At 40.1% G+C, this 25,317-nt stretch overlaps 4 protein-coding genes across 14 annotated transcripts in view; 1 reads left to right on the top strand and 3 right to left on the bottom strand.

Moving 5' to 3' along the window:
* On the top strand, positions 1-15,555 carry LOC135349048 (aprataxin and PNK-like factor). Of its 6 annotated transcripts, none has more exons than XM_064547501.1 (11): positions 1-275; positions 9,519-9,633; positions 11,745-11,816; positions 11,905-12,068; positions 13,094-13,436; positions 13,493-13,680; positions 13,906-14,043; positions 14,136-14,194; positions 14,258-14,287; positions 15,153-15,251; positions 15,333-15,555. In XM_064547501.1, exons 1-11 carry the CDS (start codon positions 193-195, stop codon positions 15,449-15,451), a joined length of 1,410 nt encoding a protein of 469 aa, XP_064403571.1. In that variant the 5' UTR covers positions 1-192; the 3' UTR covers positions 15,452-15,555. The 6 variants fall into 6 exon arrangements, with proteins under 6 accessions (XP_064403571.1, XP_064403576.1, XP_064403570.1 ...); XM_064547506.1 differs by lacking the exon at positions 1-275 and adding exons at positions 6,699-6,940; positions 11,368-11,624 and having other exon boundaries at positions 11,745-12,068; XM_064547500.1 differs by lacking the exon at positions 1-275 and adding an exon at positions 6,699-6,940.
* On the bottom strand, positions 1,076-6,648 carry LOC135349045 (uncharacterized). Of its 3 annotated transcripts, none has more exons than XM_064547495.1 (21): positions 6,531-6,647; positions 4,414-6,092; positions 4,226-4,354; positions 4,072-4,137; positions 3,969-4,007; positions 3,821-3,895; positions 3,673-3,726; positions 3,537-3,578; positions 3,389-3,442; positions 3,249-3,341; positions 2,567-2,659; positions 2,451-2,498; positions 2,348-2,380; positions 2,145-2,237; positions 2,034-2,081; positions 1,932-1,970; positions 1,740-1,790; positions 1,610-1,651; positions 1,499-1,546; positions 1,400-1,441; positions 1,076-1,341 (listed from the first exon to the last, which is right to left on the bottom strand). In XM_064547495.1, exons 2-21 carry the CDS (start codon positions 6,083-6,085, stop codon positions 1,202-1,204), a joined length of 2,901 nt encoding a protein of 966 aa, XP_064403565.1. In that variant the 5' UTR covers positions 6,086-6,092; positions 6,531-6,647; the 3' UTR covers positions 1,076-1,201. The 3 variants fall into 3 exon arrangements, 2 of the variants coding, with proteins under 2 accessions (XP_064403565.1, XP_064403564.1); XM_064547494.1 differs by having other exon boundaries at positions 3,661-3,726; XR_010398862.1 differs by having other exon boundaries at positions 1,291-1,341; positions 1,924-1,970; positions 3,661-3,726; positions 6,531-6,648.
* LOC135349049 (translin-associated protein X-like) lies at positions 8,533-9,366 on the bottom strand. The gene has a single exon (XM_064547507.1). It carries the CDS (start codon positions 9,364-9,366, stop codon positions 8,560-8,562), a length of 807 nt encoding a protein of 268 aa, XP_064403577.1. The 3' UTR covers positions 8,533-8,559.
* The window catches only part of LOC135349046 (kinesin-like protein KIF6), an 18,557-nt gene continuing 8,641 nt past the window's right edge, over positions 15,402-25,317 (bottom strand). For 3 of the 4 annotated variants that reach the window (XM_064547497.1, XM_064547496.1, XM_064547499.1), the window contains 18 exons: positions 24,169-24,287; positions 23,738-23,825; positions 23,595-23,674; positions 23,335-23,398; positions 23,187-23,273; positions 20,468-20,571; positions 20,246-20,351; positions 20,131-20,192; positions 19,711-20,042; positions 19,554-19,650; positions 19,318-19,373; positions 19,213-19,263; positions 19,075-19,156; positions 16,607-16,742; positions 16,321-16,544; positions 15,746-15,820; positions 15,593-15,691; positions 15,402-15,528 (listed from right to left, as the gene is read on the bottom strand). In XM_064547497.1, the coding sequence (XP_064403567.1) occupies positions 15,516-15,528; positions 15,593-15,691; positions 15,746-15,820; positions 16,321-16,544; positions 16,607-16,742; positions 19,075-19,156; positions 19,213-19,263; positions 19,318-19,373; positions 19,554-19,650; positions 19,711-20,042; positions 20,131-20,192; positions 20,246-20,351; positions 20,468-20,571; positions 23,187-23,273; positions 23,335-23,398; positions 23,595-23,674; positions 23,738-23,825; positions 24,169-24,287 (1,875 nt within the window). In that variant the 3' untranslated portion in view covers positions 15,402-15,515. The remainder of the gene's footprint in view (positions 15,529-15,592; positions 15,692-15,745; positions 15,821-16,320; positions 16,545-16,606; positions 16,743-19,074; positions 19,157-19,212; positions 19,264-19,317; positions 19,374-19,553; positions 19,651-19,710; positions 20,043-20,130; positions 20,193-20,245; positions 20,352-20,467; positions 20,572-23,186; positions 23,274-23,334; positions 23,399-23,594; positions 23,675-23,737; positions 23,826-24,168; positions 24,288-25,317) is intronic. The other variant, XM_064547498.1, reaches the window with a different exon arrangement.

Raw genomic sequence — 25,317 nt, forward strand, 5'->3', positions numbered from 1 at the left:
TTTTCTAATTGCATGCGGGCGGGCGGCTTTTCTCATTATGTCATTATCAATTTCACCTTATGAATCTCATTATTTTGCAAATGAATATCATTATCACACTATTTTGTACCACATGGACCATTATGCGCATGCGTAGTAGAAATAATGGGATAGAAATCCAATAATGAGATAGAAATCCAAGAATAAAATCTGATGCGGGCGGTGGACCAGAAACCAGAGTATCACTTGGAGTGGCCTTATAAAGAGCAAGCACATTGTCAATCTGCAACAAGCAAGTACGTAGTCTCCTCTCATTTTTGACATCAATGGTAGTAAGTTTCCATGAACAGCTACTAAAGAGGGTAGCTAGACTATAGATCAAGTGTAATTGGATCCTAAAATAGACATGCTGTAGTTAGAACGTTCGTTTTAATCACTGCAAAGATTGAAACATTCCTCCGAAGTACAATGACACAATGCAATCTTTTTTTATTGTATATTCATACCCACTTAACAGATTTTATAGATTTAAAGTAGAGTAATCAATCGAATATCGGGCGGCACCTATTTCCGGACACGGCCACGCCTAACTAGAGAACAGCTGTGATCATTTATTGCCAGCAGTACATAGCAGGGGCCCCTACTAACCTGGACACAAAATTTCGAGTCGTATCATTAGTCGTAGTAGAAGCAAGAGCTCTTGAAACGCAAAATACGGACATACACATGATCATCCAATCTGTTGTATTCTCGTTTAGCCACTGCAGAGACCTCTTGTAAAGAGCAAACAGAACGATAAGTATACCTAAAGAAAGATAGACTACTGTGCTATACAAACAGCATCTAAACAAAACTCTTGGTGCTATACAAATTACACAGTTCAAGTAATCGTTGTAGTGATGGTTAAAGTGCGGACATCTTCTCTTCCATTGCTGCCTCCCTGATCACACTACCTCAGCAGATCAATTTCAAACACATGGATGGATTAAAGTTAGCTGATGAACATGTGCATGTGAAGGGCTCTGTACTGGACCTTTAGCTTGCTTTGAAATTTGTGAGTTACACTTACTTGGTTGTAATGTTTTTGTACACAGTGTGTAGACTCTACCAATCATACCAAACATCACATGACTAATGAAAAACACATGACTAATGAAAAATTATAAAACTAATGAACAGTTATATAACACAATACTGCAAAATGATTCACAAAAAAATAGATCTAACAGCATTCAAAACGGATTTCTTTGGCATTTTCTATAACAATTCCCACACATTCACAGTGATACCATTGCCCACAATTGTCACACTTCACCCAATCACCACTATCAGCATTAGTGCACCTACGGCTGATGCACAGACCTACACAAGAAACATTAACTTTAATGACAATGGGTGCATACAAGTGTGAAGGGAATACCTTGACTGCTCACAACACCAGTTTTAGTAACCTTCTGCGAGACTGAAATATGGAGCAATATCAAGTTTCTAATATATACGTTACTTTCTCACAACTTACTAGTCTTCCTTGGACGCCCAACATTGTGCTTGTTGATAGCCACAGACTCTGAGAGAAAATGATTTGTATAACTGTAGAGCTCAATGTCATGAGTGTGTGTGTGTGTAATACCTCGAGTGTTCATAGGACAAAGTGGAGAAACCCTCCGCAGCACTAATTTTAAGAAAACAAATATAAAGGTGTATACATGTAAAACTTATAAGTAAGTGTGTACTACTATTCTAAATTAACTGTAGCTTACCAGTTCTCGTTGCATTACCAGCAGTACTACAGTGTGTAACTGACACAGGCTCTGCAAAGATCATAAATTTACATTATGTACAATAACCAGACAGTAAGCACATGACGTGAGGCTAGGTGCAGACAGTGTGGTGCATATTTACCTCCATTATTGAGACAAAAATGGAACAGTGTATACAACTTACTGGTTTACCTTCAACTTCCTGTGATCTTGACCCACTATTCTCAGCTCCTAAATAAATTAATTAGACGTTAATTTTCAAAGCCACAATGTCTGCATGTATTTTTTAAACACCTTGACTATTCCCGGTTACTGTAACGGGTGGAGTAACCTTCCGGGAGACTAAAGAGAAGCAAAATGAAAAGTTATAAGTTTGTCCCCTCACAGCATATTTATACAACATACCCGTTTTCTTCGGGCGGCCAACAGGGCCTTTCTTGCTGTCTGGACCTTGACTGATGAGCCTGCCATTTTTCTTCGCAGTAGCTGACACAGGCTCTGTGACAATTAACGCATTTATAATTAACTACTACATGTCTGTAGGTTGGATCATGCTACACCAAGTAGCGATCATGAACCATTTAGTGCCTAATGATGGTATAATATACCTTCAACTTCCTGTGATCCAGTATTCTCAGCTCCTAAATAAATAAACGAGACACCTTAATAATTATTTCCAAAGCCACAATGTCTGCATGTATTTTTAAACACCTTGACTGTTCACAGTTGCTGTAACAGGTAGAGTAACCTTCCGGGAGACTAAAAAGAAGCAAAATGAAAGTTTATAAGTTTGTCCCACAGGCTTACAGCATAATTATACAACATACCAGTTTTCCTTGGGCACCTAACAGGGCGTTTCTTGCTGTCTGGACCTTGACTGATGAGACTGCCATTTTTCTTCGCAGCAGCTGACACAGGCTCTGTGACAATTATAAAACATGAAGGTCACCTACATGTATGCATTTAATTGGATCGCACAGTGTAATAATAACGTTAACTATTGGATCGTAATAATAACGCAACCATTGGATCGTAATAATAACGCAACCATTGGATTGTAATAATAACGTATAAACTATTGTATCATAATAAAGTTATTAATATGCAAATAGTTATTATTATGATCCAGTAAAGGTTACTATTATGATCCAATAGTTAACATTATTATTACACTGTACGATCCATATACACGTACATGTAGCTAGTACATGTGATCATGCTATACAAGTACATGTAGCGATTATGTACCATTAAATTTTAGTGCCTAATGGTTACATGTAAGTACAAATCAAATGTACATATACCCTCAACTCTTGACCCACTATTCTCAGCTCCTAAATAAATTAATTAGACGTTAATTTTCAAAGCCACAACGTCTGCATGTATTTTTTAAACACCTTGACTATTTACAGTTATTTTAATGGGTGGAGTAACCTTCTGGGAGACTACGCAAAAATGAAATTTATAAGTTTGTCCCCTCACAGTAAAATTATACAAAACATACTGTACCAGTTTTCCGTGGGTGCCCAAGAGGGGGAAGCTTCTTGTTGGACACAGACTCTGTACTGTTCACAGGACCAGGTGGTGAAACTTTCTGCGAGACTAAAATGGCGCAAAATGAACTTTCCAAAAACTACCCAATAATTTACCAGTTTTCCTTGAACTCCTAAGAGTATATTTACAGCTCTTTACTGATAACGGATCTGTGTGAATCATGTTGGCTTATCATGTATGCAACTGTACCTGTATATGGTACATGTATGCACACTCATTCACATATTCATGTGTGAGATATACCTTGACTGTTCCCAGGAACAGGTGGAGTAACTTCCTGTGAGCCTGAAATAAAAAAGTTTCTAATAAACATACTGTATAAATTAATTATGTAACTTTGTACAATTATAGTACAGCAAACATTTACATTGTAGCTCACCAGCTCTCGGCAGACAACTGCCAGTAGTATCAGGCACAGACTCTGTTTCACGATCTGAACAAAGCAGCATGTTATTATAGGGTACACAACTGTATTACAGAGTGAAAATCAAACACGCTGTATCATGAGTACATATTATATTCTTTACCTGGTCCAATAGATTCATCTCCTGAATAGCACCAACTATCAAAAAGGGCATCCACAATAGGATCACAATAATCATCTACAGTAATAAAAAAAACCAGTCATTATTGTGTTCGCAAATCCAATACAGCACATATAATATGTACATGTACCTGGTCCGAACGATCTTCTACCTTCTGAATCATCAGCATCTTCAAAAGCAGGAAACAAATATTACGTAAAGTGTATAATGAAGTGTATTGTACATGTAAGTACCTGGTTGAGGAGACACTTCTAAATCCGACTCACGCTCGTCAGTTTGTTTGTTACAGGTACCACCAGCTACATGTATGAAACAAAAATGTGTGTACAGTACGTGTACACTCTAGAGAACGAATGTAACGTTCCACATGTAACACACAAAACCCACCTTGTGGATGATACATTTCAAGCCATAGTTTATACCTTCCCTTTGGTGCAAGATCATAGCCTTCAAGCAGCCTCGTTTCAAAACGGTCCCACTCGTTGTCGGTGAAGACAACATCACTCTCAGGAACAGCTGCATAAATAATTATAAGCTATAATTATACGACCAAACATAACAGTACTTTGACTCACAGTTAGTCGATTCTTTGGGCAACCTTGCGGGTGTGAGAGTTCGCTTCTGTTTCTGTTTCTTTGCTTCTTGCTTCTGAAGTCTCTTCTGCTGAGCTTGTTTCTTCTTAAGTTCCTTCTCAAGCTTCATTTGTTCCTTTTGGTTAATAATCTTCAGATTTTCAGAACTTGTTAGCACCCGTCCACTGCCAACTGGCTTAGCTTGTTGGGTGTGCAACTCAGGCACCGTCACTGCAGAAAGACATTTCGTAACAGCAGTCTGTCGTAGAACACAGCTGTTTTTAGCAGGACTCTTAGCAGGGGAGTCACCATCAGAAGAGTCTGTTTCTTCAACACTTGCATCATGTAGATGTATAGATCTTGATGGACTGCAGTTGTAGAGTGGTATGAAATTAAGGCCTGTTTCCTGTGCCAAGCTTGAAACCCGATCCTTAAAATCAGCAACAGGTAGCCTAATTGCCTCTCGATTAAAAGGGACTATGCCTGTGCATCGAAATCCACTTATGGCATTAGCTGGGGTCATTGATGCAAACCATGCTTTGTTGAACAGCCGAGAAAACTCGTATCGGGTCACCATTTTTCCACCACTTTGTGCCATATAACTATGACATTCCTTCCTCCAGGCACGCCCAAAACAGCCCTTATCAAGGGGTTGTGTTAAATGCGTTGTATTCGGCGGGAGACAGAAGAGTATTACCTGCTCCGAAGCTGCAAGTCTCACAGTACTCGGCTGGTAATGGGTAGAATGGCCATCCATTATTAACAACACAGGACGCACTGGAGATGCATTAGGCAAAAATTGGCACTTAAACCAGTCTTCAAACAACACACTATCAATCCATCCATTTTTTGATGTTCCATACCTAGTTCCTGGTACTTCTCCATAAGTCCAAGCTGTTTTAATGTTCATTCTGTCAAATATAATCATAGGAGGAATGATTTGACCTGTTGCACTGACAGCTGAAACACATGTAAGCTGTGCTTTATTTCCGGTTGAGATTTTTATTGGGTGTTTTACACCTCTGACAGTGATGATTTTTGGAGGTGCAGGGTCGAGGGGCATGCCTGTTTCGTCCATGTTGTAGATTTGGGATGGGCAATCGAGTAAATCATTCTCTGTCAGCGTCTGCTCCAACAAGTCATAATAGCAAGAAATTACTTGGGGAGAACTTGCTACAGCCCTTGAGTATGATAATGGCTCTGCAGCACGTACAGCTAGTTCACCATGCCTCTTCTTAAACGAGGTCCACCACCCATCAGTGACTACGGCAGTTCGAAGTCCTTTTGTTTGAACAATGTTACGAACCAGTGCCAAAACTTCCTGTTTGGATTTTGCATAGCCCATTGATGCACAACCACAGAGAAAACTAACAAGTTCATTCTCTTCCTCATCAGTGAGGAGCTTTGGTGGGCCACTTCTCGCCCCAAACTTAACTCGTCCACTGACGCGATCCTGAAGAGTTGACTTAGGTACTCCATATGCCTCGGCAGCATCTCGTACTGAGAGCCCATCTTCAATATGTGCTAAGTATGCTTTATAGAGGGTACTTTCAGTCCATGACTTGTAAGAGGTTGGTCGTTTCGCAACTGTGGGTATATAAGACGATCGCGGTGGCGAGAGAGTAAAAGTTCTTCGTGCGACAAACACACGGTCATTCAAGCTGAGCTGAGCCATCAAACAACTGCAAACAACAAAAATATGCATATTAAAAACCAAAGGAATACTTTGTATCCTGTGCCTTATACCCACAACAGCAGGTTCTTGCAATTAGCCTACCACAGGTAAAGTGGCTGGGCATGAGACTATGTACGTTTAAATGTATGTGCAGAATAGCTAGCACTATATTTCTATTCAAGGGGCATACTTTTACACACGTGCCTGGCCTTAGGTGTGCTGGCATGCCAATCACATGCCCCTTTACAGGCTAAACTACACATATGGCCTATTACAAAGCTCTAGGCTTGAATTTGAAATTATATTCTCCGTTCCAATGCCTAAGAGCTCTGGTAGCTCAGTAGTAAGAGCATCTGACTATTATTCAGAAAGTCTCAGGTTCATGTAACAGTTTAATCATACACACTGTGTACAAAAACATTACAACCAAGTAAGTGTAACTCACAAATTTCAAAGCAAGCTAAAGGTCCAGTACAGAGCCCTTCACGTACATGCACACGTTCATCAGCTAACTTTAATCCATCCACGTGTTTGAAATTGATCTGCTGAGGTAGTGTGATCAGGGAGGCAGCAATGGAAGAGAAGATGTCCGCACTTTAACCTTCACTACAACGATTACTTGAACTGTGTAATTTGTATAGCACCAAGAGTTTTGTTTAGATGCTGTTTGTATAGCACAGTAGTCTATCTTTCTTTAGGTATACTTATCGTTCTGTTTGCTCTTTACAAGAGGTCTCTGCAGTGGCTAAACGAGAATACAACAGATTGGATGATCATGTGTATGTCCGTATTTTGCGTTTCAAGAGCTCTTGCTTCTACTACGACTAATGATACGACTCGAAATTTTGTGTCCAGGTTAGTAGGGGCCCCTGCTATGTACTGCTGGCAATAAATGATCACAGCTGTTCTCTAGTTAGGCGTGGCCGTGTCCGGAAATAGGTGCCGCCCGATATTCGATTGATTACTCTATATAGCAGAACAATTAATCCAGGTAAACTCATGCATGTAGATCTAGAATTAATTATTTAAATTTTGATACTGATAATTTTATACCAAATTTGCTCAGAATTAATCTCCGGGAATATAGAGTGCCAAAATTTTCCTGGGACTAGCCCCCGGACCCCCAGATTTGTAAAGCACCCCCTTACAAAAACATCTTCCTACTCCTCTGTATCACTCAGTAGCTAGCTAGCTAACTGTGCAGCTCCAGAGATACATGCAGCTCTATCTCACGGTTACAAGTAATGACCACGCCTAATTGAGCATGCGCAATCAGCATTGCCATTGCCATTCCAATGTTGTTATGTAATGCATAATAGCTGATCAAGATCCTCTGCACTCTCCCAGTCACCTCTTGCTCCACTGAGAGATACTGCGAAGCAATGACTAACACTAGAATGACTGGACATCCCCATTGCAGTGATTGACCAGTTTGCTAGGATGTACCCCAGGAGAATAGTGCATGGAGATCCTACAAGATAACTGACTCATAATTATGTCTTATTATCACACTATGCATGTATTAGATCCCATTTGAATGTATTTAGCAGGGAACTATGAGCTATAGTACCGGTACTATAGATTCTGGGCTACAAACCACAACATTATACATTTTGATACACATAAAATTATTGTAGCTAGATGCTTTGTGTAGTAACATAGTAACAGAACTAGAATGGAAGAGAGAAGCTCTAGAGTATTTTTGGCTTTGTTCGAGAGTAGTAGGAGCCGCTCGTTTCTTGGGCAGTGTGCTGTACTTTTTTGCTGCAAGGCTGCATGGGGGAGGAGCTGAATGTATGAAAGACGCGCTGCAATAAATGCGGGGGCATAAAATCGCGCGTGCTATGCACGCAGCCCCATTTTTTTCTGTGCTCTTGAGCACCCTCCTGCTTCAATCTCTAGAAACGCCCCTGTATATTATTATAACTTCCACTGTCACTATTATTTCATAATGGTTGGGTCATAATGTACCCAGACTACCCAAATGCACTATAGGGGTTGGTAGATTATCAGAGGAGGTTGGAAGGAAGTTGAGATCACGTGCAATTAAAGCTATATAATTATGTGCTGAGTCGGCGCTATTTTTGTGTCTAGTCAGCAGTTTCACAGTAGCTACTGGTCATCAAGGACATGGGCAGTCAGACTTCTTCCTCACTCTAAGCTGTACAACATTGATCACTGCACCTGCTTCTGATTTAAAATCTCTACTAAGATTTCTCCTAGCCAAAGTACTAGATCTAAGGAGATAAAGATTCTCTTCCTGGATTGAACAGGAGTCTGGCATGTAGGTGATCCTCTGGATCTTTTACTGCTCATCTCTAGCTCTTGATATCTTATGTATAACTAAACTGCTGACTAGACTCAAAAATAGCGCCGACTCAGCACATTTCTAGTTAGATTTCCAGTATAATCATCAGTAACGCACGCTCACCCTACAATGTGTTGAATTATATCACAACGACGTGATTATTAAGTCATAAAGAGTAATCATCAACGTTGTTATCAGTATCAGTGGCAATAGCACGTACTAACAAATGTTCAGGTATTTCTGAACCTCGAATCTTCAGTGTATAGCAAACCCTCTCAACCTTCATAAGACTGCTCTTGAGCACACTGGTTTTTCTGCCCATTTCCTTACCAATCGACCTCAATGACAGAAACCCACTGTACGTTGCCCTCATGAATGTTAGCATATTGAATGGGAGCTCTCTATCACCACAACCAACAGCATTAATACACAGACGCATAAGTTCTCCAGTCAAGTCTGCAATGCCCAACACATAGTCCACAGGGTCTAAGGGAAGACATAGTATAGCCTCTTCTGAACCCAATTGTGCACCAGTAGGTTCACACAAAAAACTCTCTTGTTGAACTTTAAATGTTAGATAGGATTGAACTTCCTCCATTGTAACTAGGCGTCTCTTGCTCAAGAAAGTAAGAAAAGCAATTGCTTCAATGAACTCTTGCAGTCCAGGTGAAAAGGCAGTATGATGTTTTCTTGGGTCTTTTTTTTCATTTTCAAGTATTATACCTTGAAGAAGACATAAAATTTCACTTGATATTTTTTTTCTTGCTTCTGAAAGAATTCTTCCCTTTAACGCTTCATTTCCTGATATTCGATGAAGTGCAAATATGACCCTTTTGCTTTGAATGGTACAGTCTCTGCTTAACTTCACCAATCTCTCATGCTTGTCATACTTAAAATCTAACTCGTGTTGAAACTCCAAAAAAATTTCCTTGTACGGAGATGAAGGGATCTTATCTTCTTCACATTGGCACATTGTTTCAGGTTCATGCAGCTAGCCTAGCCCTAGCCTAGCCCTGCTCGACCTCTGTTTGACCTTTAAGACTTGTAGTCTAATTAACTCTGATCTTTGGTGGGTGTGTCTTTTTTTAGCTTCTGACATGATCTCTACATTTAATAAACTTGCAGATCTCAGTTTAGACTGAACATGGTCGTGGTGGTTTGTCTTCAGAGGAAGAACAGTGGTGAAGAACTGCCTGTTCCTGAAGGCGAAACAGCTGTGGGGAGAGGACCGTTCTTTAAGGTACTTACACTTTCACTGCATTATGTATAATAAAACCTCGATCGATTTAAGGCTACATTCGAGCTCAGGGCAATTTCTGACCTCTAAAACTAACGACAACTGCGATGACAAATTTTTTAAATGTTACGCCCTAAATGAGAGCCATACCCTAGCTTCGATTATTGCTGATCATGTGATCTACAGCCAGTACTTTAAATGATTATTGCACAGCAGTGAGTTGTTATTGCACACCTTTTTTCATTGTGATTCATCTTATTGCCATCTTAAAACTTAAATCAAGGTCTCACTGTAAATGTGCCACATGCAGTCGTAGTCTTGCGAGCAAGGTGTATTGTTGGGGGAACATTTTGGCAAGGGCTACGAAATCAGTGCAATAGTGAGTGACCAGACGTTTTTCCACCAATAGTACGGTCACAATAATAGGTCACACTCGTGAGAGCACAATTTTAAACTGCTCTGACTGTTGGCCGGGAAGTCTATCTTATCAAATGTACATACTAACTGCTTGCAAAGTCATGAATCCTTATCTTAAGTGACTGCATGAGCATAATTATTATACATGTACAATATGCTTTGCCAACTAAAATTGATCAGAGAAGGTAACGACATCCGTGACGCGCAGGAAGTGTTTGAACCTCACATACGTTATTATCAGGTCAATTTTTCTTCGCGTGTTACCTGCCAAAAAGAAGCACTGTGTTATTTATATCTGCCAGAGAAGACTGATTCGTGCAGGTTACTATCAGCTTATGGTAATTTAACCGTTTGCTCATGAATATTCTTATACATGTAATGAAACTATAAATGCCATATGATAGTTTTATAAGTTAGCCTTGCACTAAAGCGCTAGCTTTTTGTTAGTCAGAAATGAGCTCTTAAAGCAGCTAGCTATTAGTATAGCTATTTTATGAACCTGACCTCTTTGCAGATACCCTTATTCCTGTGGATGTAATGCATATGCGCGCTCATCCCCACGTTGTGAGTGAATCCAGATCCTAGCTGGCAGAATAACTTTTTCTTGAGGTTCTGGTAAGCCATAAAACACGACAATGATACCATACAATAGATGCATGTACACAAGTTTTTTCTTCTCAGCCATAGATATACACTTTCTGTTGTTGCAATCAACATTACATACCATTACAACATCATTATATACAAAGCGAACTATCTCTTCACCTCTTCTACATGTAATAGTTTTTGAGCGAAAGCAAAATATGGCGAGAGGCATTAGCACAGCGAAGCCTTGCAGCACTCGTTCTAAATCTTCAAAACATCTTCCAGTGGATGCTTTAAGCGATCATCAAGTTACTAGAAACTATAATTTATAGTAGTCATTTTAAACTTCCAAAAACATAGCTCTCTATTCTTGCTCTTATTACGATGCTTTTCTTACCATTCTGGAGGGTGGCTCGAAGCCTTTTTTTCTTTCCAGGCCAAGAAACTCTCACAATAATTATGTAGACTAACTCTACTTAAAATGACAGTCAGAGCCAAGGAAAACAGCTTCTTGTGAGCTTTCAGTAGCCTCTTTTCAAAATATCTCCTCGAGCCGCCCTGCATATTATAGTGAGACTGTACTTAAGCTATGTAGTAAAAGTGTATATTTGAGCCATGAAATGACTACTGCATTATTTAAGCTAGCTGGACTTCCAGCTCATTCTAGTTGCTTACGGTCACTAGCTTATGAATAATTAACGAGCAAACAGTTTCCGTAATCAACCATCGTTTCAGCTTTAGAATCTTCAGGAGGGATGACTGGAGTTGCCATGAGTATCACTTCGTTTGATGTGCTATTGAACTTTGACCCGGACTTATAATAAGGAATGTGGTGCATCACGCCTCGCAGATATCGTACCTACTCAGGGCATTAACACAACAATTTGAAATACTGGAATCTATCGCTAAGGAGTGCAGCTCTACTCTTGATAGGATTGACACTAAGCACGTGACCAACCGTCAGAATGGCTTTGGTTGGGCGAGCGTAGCAGGTAGCTAACAGTCAATCGTGCATAGTGCCTAGACAACAGTCACACCATAATAGTTACAGCTGGAAACATTTTAAAGTACCCTAAAAAGTGATATTTATACGCACATTTTTGGTGTCACAGGTGACTGATAAGCGAGTATCTCGACTTCATGCTACTTTGAGGCTTGAAGATGGAAAACTGGCCTTATGTCCGGTACTTAATTGTCAATACGTACTGTTGTAGCAGTGAGTTTGGGAAAGCATGTCACATATACTACATAGTACGTGCTTATAACATGCAGAAACACAAGAATCCATGTTTTTTCAAGGGGCCTGAAGAGACGTCCTACAAGGTGCTGCCGAAAGATAATTGGAAAGAACTAGTTCATGGAGACAGTTTCTCCTTGCTTCCTGATGACCTTGTGTTCTCAGTTGTATACAGGGAGAAAAGCAAAAAAGAGGAAAGGTATACCTGCATGCTCTGCATGTAATTTGTCTAGAGATTGCTTCGGAAGGTACAGAAAAACTTGCATGTACATTGTTAGACCAATATTTTTATATTATTATAATAGTAGAAATGGGTATGAGGTATCTAATGTGTTATAGTGTCCCAAATCCCGAGGGATGAGGGACACTATAACCATATAGATACCTCATGCACATAGTCTATAACTGATTTAGATCCCAAAACCTATTGGCTACTAGAAATGCTATAGCTTAGCAACAGTCAACCTATATAAACGCCAACCTAGCAACTGCATCATTTCTTTTGAAATGTCCGAAGCCATCTTTGCGTCTCTGCTAAGAATAGTTCGAGTCTGGCCTGTTCCACCGTAATGTAATGGACGAATGTATATAATTCTAGCTCCACCCACAAAACCGAAACATCCAGCTTCTCCCCCCAGCTTTGCAACCAGGAAGCGAGCCGTTCCTACTGCAAGCAAGCCCAGAAAATGAGCGACAAAATCAAACGAAGAGACCTAAGCTAGAATCCATGCAGCGCTTCTCTAGTAAGTGAAGCCCAACTAACCAAGCTGTCTATAAAGCCTTTTGTTCTTAAGAAGACAGAAGATGCAACTGTGGTCTCTTAATTAGAAACTTCCATTGCTGGTTGCAGAACAGAAACAGGACCAACTGGAGAAGTGTCCTGAAAATCTACGATACCCAGAAACTCTACTATATTGGCTTGCAGTGTTTTTAGTCGAGACCAGGAAGGTCAGTAGAAATCCTACCCTCCAATTACTACACATAAAATATTATTATGTCAGGCCTCGATCATAATTTGATACATGCAAAGTGTTGATGCACAGAGGTGTCCAAACTTTTTTGCCAAGAAACAATGACGATTTTGTCACTCTTCAGAATCATTAGTTATTACAGTCATGCATCGTAAATAATTTATAATGTTGTACTTTGTAGCCCAGAGCAATCTATAGTAGTACTGGTATCTATAGCCTTGCTAAATACACTCAAATGGGATCTAAACTTCAGGATAGCAGTGATTCAGGATGACAAAATCCTAACAGTTGGAGACTCCACTGACTTCCTTGATGCACTGTTCACAACGGATGATCACAAGACGACAGTTTCAGGTTACCCTTCACACAAGCCAATAATCACTGACAGCAAAGACGATCACAACTATGAAACGAATTTAACTGTTGAAGTCTCGTCCCAGCATGGCAGTACGGGTAAAAGCAGGATTCTTCCCAGCTGGCTGTCAGGGCATAATGTTACGTCTCAAGAGTGCGTTAGAAAAAAAGCCGATAGAAAAGTTCGTCCTAGAATTACGGTTAAAAAGAATAATGAGGATAATTCCTCACCTCCAATTAAGGTATTTGTTTGTCATAATCATGTAATTCTGTACTTTGTACCTTTGTGGCGCCCCAGAAATTTGCCAGAACCGCTACTAATCCATCATCTATGATCGATGATCCATCTATCTACAAAGAGGAATGTAAACCTGAGGAGATTGTGGTAACAAGTAGTGTGCTCCCAAGGAAAGTCTCCAAGGAGGCTAAAAAGAAAGGTGTTTCTAAACCTGTTCCAGTTTGTCCATATGGAGCTACCTGCTACAGGTATTGGCATTGTTGTATTTATAAAGTAATAGTGATAATTACTTCTTGGTATCACCTCTGCCATGACAATGTAATAGGCTCCAAAGCCAGGCGCTTATCTTGAATAGTGCTAGCTGGCTGCTACAATTATACTGACTTCAACAAACCACACCATTCAAACTAAATCCTATGAGAACACAAAAAATGCATTGAAGACGCATTGATGCTTGCTTTCCCCTTCTCCAGGAAGAACCCAGTCCACTTTCGACAGTTCTCCCACGACGTTTCTGCAAGCTTAACGTCGGCCATTGTGGACAATGTCAGTAGTGATGATGAAAAGGAATATCACAAGCCCATCTGTCCCTTCGGCAAAGAATGCTACAGGTCAGCACTAGCTTGTAATCTACCACACACACACAGAGGCATGATACTGTTTACACGCTCAAGTGTCTGTATGGTTATACGGATTGTCGCAGGAAAAACTCAGTACACAGGCAAGAGTACACACACTCAGACCAAATGCCAAAGAGTAAGAGTGCGTGTTTTGTATATAATTATGTCTTGGTTAATTATTAATAACTTTTACATGTGATGACAGAGAAGAAAGAAAATAGACGCAGCAAGAAAGGTATAGTTACTTGGAATTACAATGTTACAGTAGTACTATAGTGGGGAGGGGGGCAGGGCCGCAGGGGTGAACCCCCCCAATGTTGTAGAATAATGACTAGACATCATCATCACATACCGTATTACAAGAATGTTTTGCAACCACATCAAACATTTGCGAATTTTGATCAATTCTACACACGATCCTTGCCAGAATGCAATATAGTTAGATCGCAAAGGGTCAAATTTTCTGCTGATTTGGCTCATTTGCAAAGGTTTTTCACTCACAAAATATTCTAGTAATACGGTAATTGACTATACATGTAATAAAGTAGAATCTAGCTGCTGTCTATGGTGTGTAACTACAGTGATGCACTAGCATACGAACGTGGGCATGGCCATGCTTGTGGCGCGCACCTAATTTTTAATCCTAGATGAAACCCCGATGACTATAATTTTATTTAATTATTGATGAAGGAGCTATAATTATAGTCAAGTTATAATTATAGTTGTGGACCCCGGGAAATTTGTGGTCTGAGGTATAGGGAAAATTATTAATCTACTGAAGCTGAAGGATAGATGAACGGAAGACGTGCTGCAACGTCTGCTGAATACTTTTAGTCTAGAATTATATACTCCCTGCCTCTGCATCAGATCGTGTGCAGGTCAGGGAATTTATAATTGTTCGTGGCAAAAGAGGTGGAACATAATAGGCTGACCGTTTCTTTTTAGGTTGCTAACGAGTTACTCTCGTGTTATATTCCTGAAGCTACTCTACATCCTGTCAAATATTATGTTTCACCCTCTAAATTCGTTCTGTTCACCTATTATATAATTATAGCGGGTGGTTGCTCACTGATGTTATGCTATACACCTGATCGATGCAGGCAAGTGCAGTATACTAAGTGGAGAAAGTGATGATGATGGTGAACCTAACACGTATGACTACAATGACAGTTTCATCGACAACTCAGAAGAGGATGGAGGTACTGTACTGTACATACATACAACATGTAGTACCCTTTAAAAATATACTTTGCATGAATTGTTGTTAATTGTTGCTCTAGGTGATGTCAGCAGCTTTGGTAGTAACTCTGAGGATTCTGATTGGTCGCCTTGTGTAAAAATGACAGACAGTGAGAATGTTGAAGAACTGATATCGGAAACCAAATCAACAAAAAAATGAAATGAACTAAACTTAAGTTTTATTCATTGTATTTACCACATTACTGGGTCCATCATGTTCATCTCTATTGTAGTGCCCTGAATATGGCAGGCAAACAATTGCGATTTGTGTTATAATTATACAGATAAGGTTTACTAATACCTTTCCGGAATAAGCTTTTGTCGAGCCTTATAGAAAGCTAAAATGTCAGCATCAGCCTTAGGATCTCCAGTCAAGGGAATTGAGTCCCTAGTAACCGACCTACAGTAGTGTGAAAAGCCAGCAAACATACAAGTGTGTCTCAATTGTAAATACCTGAACTGGGAAGCAACCTTAATCTTGTCATGATCAAACAGCTGCCTTTGCTGAGTGAGAACATTGTCCATTTTACTGCAGCATGCATGATTGTGACAGTAAGTGAAAATACTGAATTTTGGTGATTATTAGTTTAACAATAAGTATTCATTGACGACTATCCATATGCAGGGTTCATCTAGTGGGGGGGGGGGGGGGGAACTAGACCCAACATTATATACCTAGATACGGTCTTTTGCTACATGTAGCTTTGCTAGAGGATGATTGGTCATCATCTAGTCTTATACAATCTCGCTTTTGTATATTAGTACATGTGGTTTCTAGTTTTCAAATCAGCATACCAAGTTACATGGAGTTGCCTGTCAATTAGCACATTGCCAGGAGTACATCGCTAATAGGCACCGATATAGGGGGGTGGTGACCGGAAGTGGGTGTTGCATCAACAATTTCACGCTAACGTGTCCTTCCTTTCAAGTTCCCCCCCAAACTTAAAATCCTAGCCTGACATGCATGCATGTGTTCGTGTTGTATAATTATAATTATCTCATAAGTAACTTTTAACTCATGTAACCTACGGTTCCTTAATAATTGTCCCAGAAACGGCATTTTCATAATCATTATTAATAGGGAGCATAGCAGCAATTAGCTGTTGTGTTTGTGTAGAGTGTGTCTTGCGCTGTGATGAGGGTCTTTTGTGTCTGGGTGCATCCCGTGATGCTGCCAAAGTAGTGGGCATGGGCGGTGTACTGGTTAAGGGTGGGGTACGCCAGGCAGACTTGACTGATGTTGAATTTTCGCCCTATAATTATCATATATAATGCAATTCCTAAGCAGCTAGAACAATACATTGTACGTTCCCACCTTTTGTTGCGCCGTTTGTTGGTCCCACCACTGCTCGAAGTCCCTCTGAACCTGTAGCTTAGCTTTCTCATGAAGGTGTTGAACGTGCTCTATCTCAGCTTTCAAGTCTCGCAACTGGCCATACATCATCTTGAAACTACGGTGAAACAATAAACGCAAGCTGCTAATGAGATTTTACACCACAACTAGTAATAGTCAAAAAGCACCAAAATTCGTCACGAAGTCCTTCACAAGGCTATATGTATGATGTAACGCCGTAACTAAATATTTATGTCGGATGATGATAATTATGGTAACATAATTATGACGTGTTGAGCTTTCTAGTCTCCCCCCTCAGCTTTAGAAAGTAAGCAACCTCCCAGAATGGACAGCCACACACAAAAATTATTTGCTGAGATAGCATTATTTCGTGAAAACCTAGCTGTAGCTCGTCCCTACAATGTTTTGACAGCTTGTATGTTTTGACAGCTTGTATGGGCAGTTAGCAAAGCTCCATGATTCATTGTAGCAGGAATGACTCATAGATCATACACGTGGTAATCGAAACCTCTCAATGAAGACCACCTCTCTAAAACGGCCAAAAGGCTATTCCTCCAATGGTGTCTGATTTGGAGGTTCCACTGTAGTTTCATTACGTCCCAATGAATACCAGAATAACGACTACCGTATAGCGGGAAATTTTGGTGGGGTACATTTTTAGAGGCAGAGCTGGAATAAACTTCCACGAGCCATATTTCACATGCAAGGCTATTGCTGAGTGTGGTTTCCTGGCATTGAAACGCGAATATTAAAACCCCCAACGAAAATTTCTGTTGAGGACTCTGGAGACAAAATTAATAGTGAAAATTTGCACCAGCGAACATTTCCCGCTATACGGTATATGCTTCATTCATCCCCCTCCCCTCAATGGTAGAGCTCTCTTGCGCAGGGAATCGTCGAAATGTTTTAGGATGAAAACACCGTAACAAATCACAACAAAACAGAAAACATAAAAGCTTGTGTGTCATAGTTATTACCGTATAACGCAAAATTTTCGAGGCACTTACATTTCGTGGAATCCCTTTTAAAAGCATTTCGTTGCACAATGTTCGTGGGATGACTGCTTACCGGAAGCCATGCCTTTAATCTTTGCACGTTACAGAAATAATTAAAGAAGGACTTAATTTTTGTGTTGGAAACAGCGAAAATTAAGCCTCTTGAAAATGTCGCGCTATACACGGTGACTGATAATGTACTTTCGAAAATCAAGCGCTATACGGTATAAACCTGAGGTGTGCATTTCTAGGTATGCCAAAGCACTGCATTTACAGCAGTATGGATAAAAGCGGGACAAAAACTAACAAGCAAACTGTGCAGTTGACTACAGTGTGACAACCAAGAATGCCTTTTTTTTTACATTGTTTGGTGCTGGTGCGTTCTTTGTAAGTAGCGGTGTTTACTGTGGATACCACCTGTTACAAGATAACTGCTTGAATGTGAGGACCGCCGAAAATACGTTAGGGATAGAACTGAGGGGTGAAACATGTGTTAGTTGTCTGAGAGAAAAAGGCCCAGCTGAGGCATGCAGAGATTCGGTCAAAGGAGGTCCGACACAATCACGTGATACATGTATTTACTTTTGCCACTGTGTTCAGCCATTTAGAACACAGAGAATTTAAGCAACAACTTTAGGCTTTTGCTACTTGTGTACAGTACTACATCTGCATTGGAAACAACTGCCTTCTGTACTGCACTTCTGTACTGCACAAATATTATAAACGAACTGCAGTACTAACCAACCACAGTACTACATCTGTCCTGAACTAAAGGGCGACTTGGATTCGAGACTAAGTACTCTTAATGGCGTAATTTCCTGTCCTACCTCCTCTGAGATTCGGTTACGGTGAACTCTAATTATTCATTGACAGGAAATGAAAATGCTTATTAATTTACATGCTTCTATCCTTAAGATTATTCATCAAGCCATCAGATAAAACATCTGTTCTAAAGCTTTTGAGCGAAACAAAACATGCCGAGAGGCATTAAGGTTACGATGCAGTGTTTGCTCATGAATTATTCCATTTTGTTTTTGTGTGAAAGGAAGACATTGTTTCTATTATTTTATGTGTCTATATATTTGCACTACTCTAGCTATTACAGCGCTTGCTAACTACCATATTTTTCTATTTCTACACTAGCCTCAATTCCAGGCCGCATTGAAGATGGCCTTGTAAAGGAGGCTACTTCTACACGAGCTAACTCGATGACTGTTCATTGTTTTGAAGAAATTGTTTCGAGCCGCCCTGCCCCTTTCCTCGTTTAAATAGATAATTGCCTTACTCAATATCTAGCATATAAAATGACGACTAGTGTATACAGTCAAGACAAGCTTGATTTACTACTGATGATTACTGCGTGGGGGCGAACACTGCATCGTAACCTTAAGCACCGCGGTGCTTGTAACGTTCATTAACACAAGTGATCCTCACTTTGACTTCTCCCTCTCTATGCTACACTTGAGCTCTTCCTCCTTTGGATCAGGGTCCTCTGTTGCAGAACCATCCGTCAGCCCTGGAATTGATCAAGGTATTTATAAAAACTACACACTCACCCTACATTGTAATTACCTTTAACACCACGAGAAATTCTCAGTTTTTCTGTTTTCCCTTTCAGTTTATCTACAAAGACAACACGGTACTAGAAAATAATGACTTGATTGATTTAATTCTTACTAATGATGAGTCTACAAGTGTTCACTCTCTCCCCCAAAGTTTTGGCTTCGGCATACCTGAGAAAAAACGATTAACTCAGACAGAAATAGCACAAACCTATTGTATACATGTGCAATAAGTCAATGGTATAAGTACTTCATAAATGCAACATTTAAGACGTAGCATATTGCTCCTATGCGCACATCATCCTAAAAACCGATTCACACAGGGTTAGGGCTACGCTATTTTAAACTTACTTCGTTTTGAGGACCTTCTTATGTTTATCCATTGCTCTCATGTCAGCGAAGTTTTTACGAAACGTATCGAACGCTTCCTGTCTGGCTTGAGACAACCCTGAAAAATCATGATTAAGAATACTTAAACAAAGGTACCTATACAAACAATTTAAATTACTTGTTTTCATAGCAGATCTCCATTCAAAGGACTCCTGACTCTGTCTAACAAACACATCTTGTTCTTTGGCATGGACTCCTGGTTCAAGTTGTACAGGGCCAATTGGATCAAGAATGGTACTAGATGGCCTCATTTGTTGACTACCAGACCTCTTGAGAGAAGCTTCTGCATCTGCTGTTTTACGTTTCTCTTGTTTCAGTATTTTGAGTAGAACACTGATCTCATCATCCCTTTGTCTGAGCAGGTCCCTGAGTCCCAGCAGCCCAGTGTTCGACACCACCACGTTTTGTTGTATCTCTGAATTTGGATCTTTAGAGGATGCACCGACTGGACTGAAAAGAAAGAGAGTTATCTAGACGTAACGTGTCTTAAACGCATTGATAATCACAATTATGATACACACATAATTATGTGTATTACCTAGCTGTTGAACCGTCGTCAACTACACCAGCACAGTCTTTTCTCGCCTTCAGGATCTCTGCCTAATATAGGTTGCACAAAGAGTTTATATGACTGCATGTGAATACAGACTGACCCTGAGTAGGCGGAAATATAGCTGTATCATCCTCATGTTTCCTGCCACTACCAGTTGACACTCAGGACTGGTGTCGTTAATAAACTGCTCCACAAGCTGTTTGCATCTGCATAATAATTATGGTGGGGATGCCCTCACAACATTACAGTCATTAGTACAAATGCATAAGACCTCTCTGAACTAAGACTTAGCAATCTGAACCCCCATTATGCAGCAACTTACTTCTCCTTCTCTTCATCGGTTACCTCGTCAGTCCTTTGCTCTCCTGTAGCCAGGGATAGCTCATCCTTGAGATCCTGGATCTCAGCCTTCAAACGAGCAACCATCTGCGACAACAGAAGTGTACACAGGTGTTGGCGTTACATTCGAGAAAAATCAGCCTGATGATGAGCTCACTATGCTGTTTATCAACAATTTTTAAATCAAGAGAGACTTAATTACATGTCTGGGAATACATGTACACCAGTGATATGTACTACCGTAATAACTCATAACCGGACAACAGAGAGCCATGTGACCAGAAGCTTGTAGAAGCTCTTACACTTGCACTTCATTGATTATTGAGCAGCTATGTATATAGCAGTTTACATACAAATTATACAAACACATGCAGACAGACACATACAAAAACACACTACATGCAGTATACCTTGCTTGCATGCGCAACCGAGGCATAATCAGACAGAAAACCACACTCATTTTCATAAACTGGCTAGCTACTGTGTTGACGGTTAATTGTCCACAAAAAGGCGTAATCAAACAGGAAACCACACTCATTTTTATGAACTGGCTAGCTACTGTGTTGACGGTTAATTGTCCACAAAAAGGCGTATGTCAGAGAGGATCACATCGATTCATCTGCGACTGCCTACGATTTTTGCATGACATGAAACATAATGTCTAATTCTGCAATGAAATCAGTAGAATGTGCAAGATCAGGGCTAGAAGGAAAGCCAGGAAACGTAGCTAGTGCATTAGTTGACTAGGTTCAAAGACAGGGCAAGAGTTTAGGACAGGTCAGAAGCTCACATGCAGCATTAGCATTAAAGAAGCTACGTGTACGTATAATATTACTATCGGACAGCAAAAAAAATTATTTTGGAAATTGTCCAGGTATAATTGGAACAGATTTTTATAGAGCATGCAAAGTGTCCGGAATAATTAGAACAAGCAAGCAGATGCATGCGAGCTAGCTAAGTTTAATAGAACAGGGTAGGACTGAATAGTTGCACTAGCTACTCAAAGCTATCTAACTGCAGCACTCTAAGTCTTTAATATTTGCCGTCTATGAATGGTAACTCAACTTCAGAGGAGGCTGGAACCACTTGACCTTAGCTAATTAAGGTCACTAATTGGATTTATCCAAACTTCTCTTGCAGACTACTTCAAGCCTAGTTTTTTAGTGTCTGTCAGTTTAAAACGTTATTTTTCAGGGGGGGTCAAATTTTATTTTCGCCAATTTTGCTCAGAAGCAGAGATACAAGTCTCAAAGCCAGCTATGCAGTGACCTCGAGAACAAGCCGCTCATGATATCGAGGCTAGTACAAGAGCAAGACTTTTGATAGAAACAGTTGAAATACAACCCGAGTACGGTAAAAATTAAAATATTCGCGAGCGCGAAATCATAACGCGGAGTGTTTCACCCGTTGACACAGGGCGGCCTGGTCGTTTCCAGTCCACTTCCTTTTCAATCTATGATATAATCCAGTGCATTATGCCATAATTATAATGCAGTGCGATATATGGTAGCCATGGCAGTGATGCAACATGCCATATACTAAGCACTGGATTGCTTTGATCTGCCCACTCACTGGGGAACAAAATAGCCATAACACAAACTCAAGAATGAAGCTCAAGAAAACAGTGGCTAGAACCTACCTATAAATTTACCAAAACTCAATAGTTGTACTAGCATTTAGAATTTACAGCTTGGAATACTGACAAACGACAGCATGCAAAAAAACAGTGGCTAGAACCTACCTATAAATTTACCAAAACTCACTAGTTGTACTAGCATTTAGAATTTACAGCTTGGAATACTGACAAACGACAGCATGCAAAAAAACAGTGGCTAGAACCTACCTATAAATTTACCAAAACTCAATAGTTGTACTAGCATTTAGAATTTACAGCTTGGAATACTGACAAACGACAGCATGCAAAAACAGCTTGTAATAATACTTTTGGCAGGCATTAAACCATGCATCAGAGTTTTCCTCACACAATTGGCACATTAAATTATGCCTACAGGTCGCAAATACCACAGATGTTGTTGGCTAATACCGTATAATCTGCGCATGCACCTATAGGGAAAAGAGCAGGCCTCTATGCGCCTATTATCCAGATGCGCTTACAGAGATTAACCACGCCCATGACGTTTCAATGAAGCAAATCTCTAGCTCGATCGTTTGTCTGCAAGAAGTCTATAGTCATATCTGACAGCAGTAACACAACTACCGGCAGTGAAAGAGACTTAACATCTATAAAGAAGTGTGGAGACCAAGTTGTTGAGCAGAGAACTGTGCAGAAAACCATGCGCCTTTTATCAAGCTCTTGGTCTGCTAACCAGTATGCGCTTATTAGTTAATGTGTGCTTATTAACCGGTATCTGACCAGAAGAATGCTGGTGATGGGTCTGGATACTAATTTAAACACAACGATCTAGACCCTATCCGCCAAAAGGCTACAAACGATCGTTGCCTTTTATACTAGTTCAGTTGGTATGTATACACTGAATGGGATTGCAGCTAGACGCTACATAGCTGTAGTATCCTGAGCAGTACTGCAGAGGAAGTGTACTACTAGTCCCCTTAAACAACTACGTGTAGTACAGGAACACATTGTTAAGTTGTTTTACTTATGCCTCGGTGAGCACGTCGCTGGTGTATAATAAAGCTGTAAAGGTGCGTGTGTCATGGCACCTCATAGTGGTTTACGTTACCAGCTTAGGGTCCAATTCTTTGTTGAGAGTGGCCTCATTCTTGACTAGAGCAACTCGCTGGGAAAACCGACATGTAGAGATTGTCTCCTGCATACGGACAAAATAAGCGACAGATGTAAGAGGTTGTTTCTTTGACCGAATCACTCACATGAATGTTTTTATTCTCGACAGAACAGGTAGCTATCATTGTAGTCATGCAGTTGCCGCCCAAACTGCAGAAAAGTTGAGAACACATACACACTGAGTACGTGGAAGTTGTTATAAATGTCTTAATTATGAGAATCCTATCTAGTGTTGGGACAAAAAGAGTTGTTCCACATAAAATCGTTTACAGCTCGTTTCCCTGAAGTCAAGTACAGCTATGGTTGAATACACACAGTTAAGTGGACAGAGGCAATAATAAAACACCTGTCTCTGAGGACTGAAGTCAACATTGAGTTCCGGTACGGGATGTGTGTTCTTGACTTCTCAGAGAGAGCAACAATAACCTGAGGCAAAATTATTACCATCACAATGCATAAAGCAAACTTGGACTGTCATACAAAACTAACCTGTTCCAGACAGAGCAGAGAAAGATTGATGTACTTGGCCTCGTTGAGCAGGGTTCCGCTTACTCCGGTCTTACCAACCCTCTCAGACCTGTAAGCAATGTGTATTCAGTGCATGTGCAGTGGCACAGAACATAATTATAAACTGACATCTGCATTTGATTTAAGTTGAGAAAGCCAATTGGAGGTTAATGTTGAAATCATGGTGTGGAGGGTCGCATTAAAAGAACATGCACTATACAAATAGTAATTGTTGACACAGCTGCTGCAACTTTTAAAATTCCGAAAACTGCCGAAGGTGTCACATGTTTGGAGGGTTACCTTACATCGAAAGTATACAGTATAAACTATAAGGGATGTAAATACTAATTTTGTCGTTCAATTGTAAGCAAAAAAATTATGTGTGCCATAAAGAGCCTGTGATGTACACTAACCCTGCTAAGTCAACCAGATGTAACTTAGACTTCTTCAGCATGTCTGATCCTGGCTCTCTTGACATGATGTGGATGGTAAAGATACAGTGAGACCGTGTAGAGGCCATATTCATTGGGGTCTGTGTATGTTTGTGAGTACACGCATACAGTAATACAGATAGTACATGTACCTCCATGACTGTCAATCGTAATTTTACAAAGGTAGGGACTGTATAATTATATTCCTTACGTTTCATGTCCCAATGGATTACTATCTACGGTAAAATTCATTAGGTAATTATGGTGCAAAAAGAGTGGGAAACAATCGACCATAATAGTTGCTAAAAAGAATGCTGGAGGTTCTAATAGACACACAAACACGCTACCGTATACCTCGCTGCGTATGTGCAACCGAGACGTAAATTACAACCGACTGCCTTTTAATAACAAAATTAATGTCTTGTGAATTGTAATTAGCAATTCAGTCCTAATCCGGGTTGTAGTTATTTGTAAACAAATGTCCTGTACATGTTTGTGCAATAAGAATCTGATCCTTGAGAAAATTACTCACTCGATAAATCATTTGAAATGCTGTGCTAATTTTCAATTATTTATCCATCCGGCATGTGAACTCTTCTTTTCATAGCACACATAATATTATAATTATACATGCAAATGAGAATCTAGCTATGCATGCAGCCAGTTTTCAGATCTGATGCTTTTTACAGACATACATGTATAAGAGTTAATTGTACTTGTTGCCCAGTGAGTGGGCAGATCAAAGCAATCCAGTGCTCTGCATATGGCATGTTGCAACACTACCATAGCAACCAGGGCATTATATGCATTTGCACTTTGTGTAGTGTAAATGCAGTCGATTTTGGGAAAGAAATCTGCTCTTGGAACTTATCCCCCCACTCTCCACCCTATACTGTGTATGCGTCGTATTATTGATGAGTCAGCAGGATATGCTTTATTTAGCCCACGCTCTCAACAACAACCCCGCAATAGCCACGCCCATTATTGGTTTCATTTCCGGTTTAGTGTGTGTTCCTGTTTAGTGGCACTACACACGCAGCTTTGCAACTCTTTTCTGACTATTGTACCTAACAAACAGCTAGCGTGTTAGTGCAAGCTAGACTACATGTACATGTAGCTCATAAGTTGAAT

Source organism: Halichondria panicea, chromosome 15 (genome assembly GCF_963675165.1).
Source record: "Halichondria panicea chromosome 15, odHalPani1.1, whole genome shotgun sequence".
NCBI lineage: Eukaryota > Metazoa > Porifera > Demospongiae > Suberitida > Halichondriidae > Halichondria > Halichondria panicea.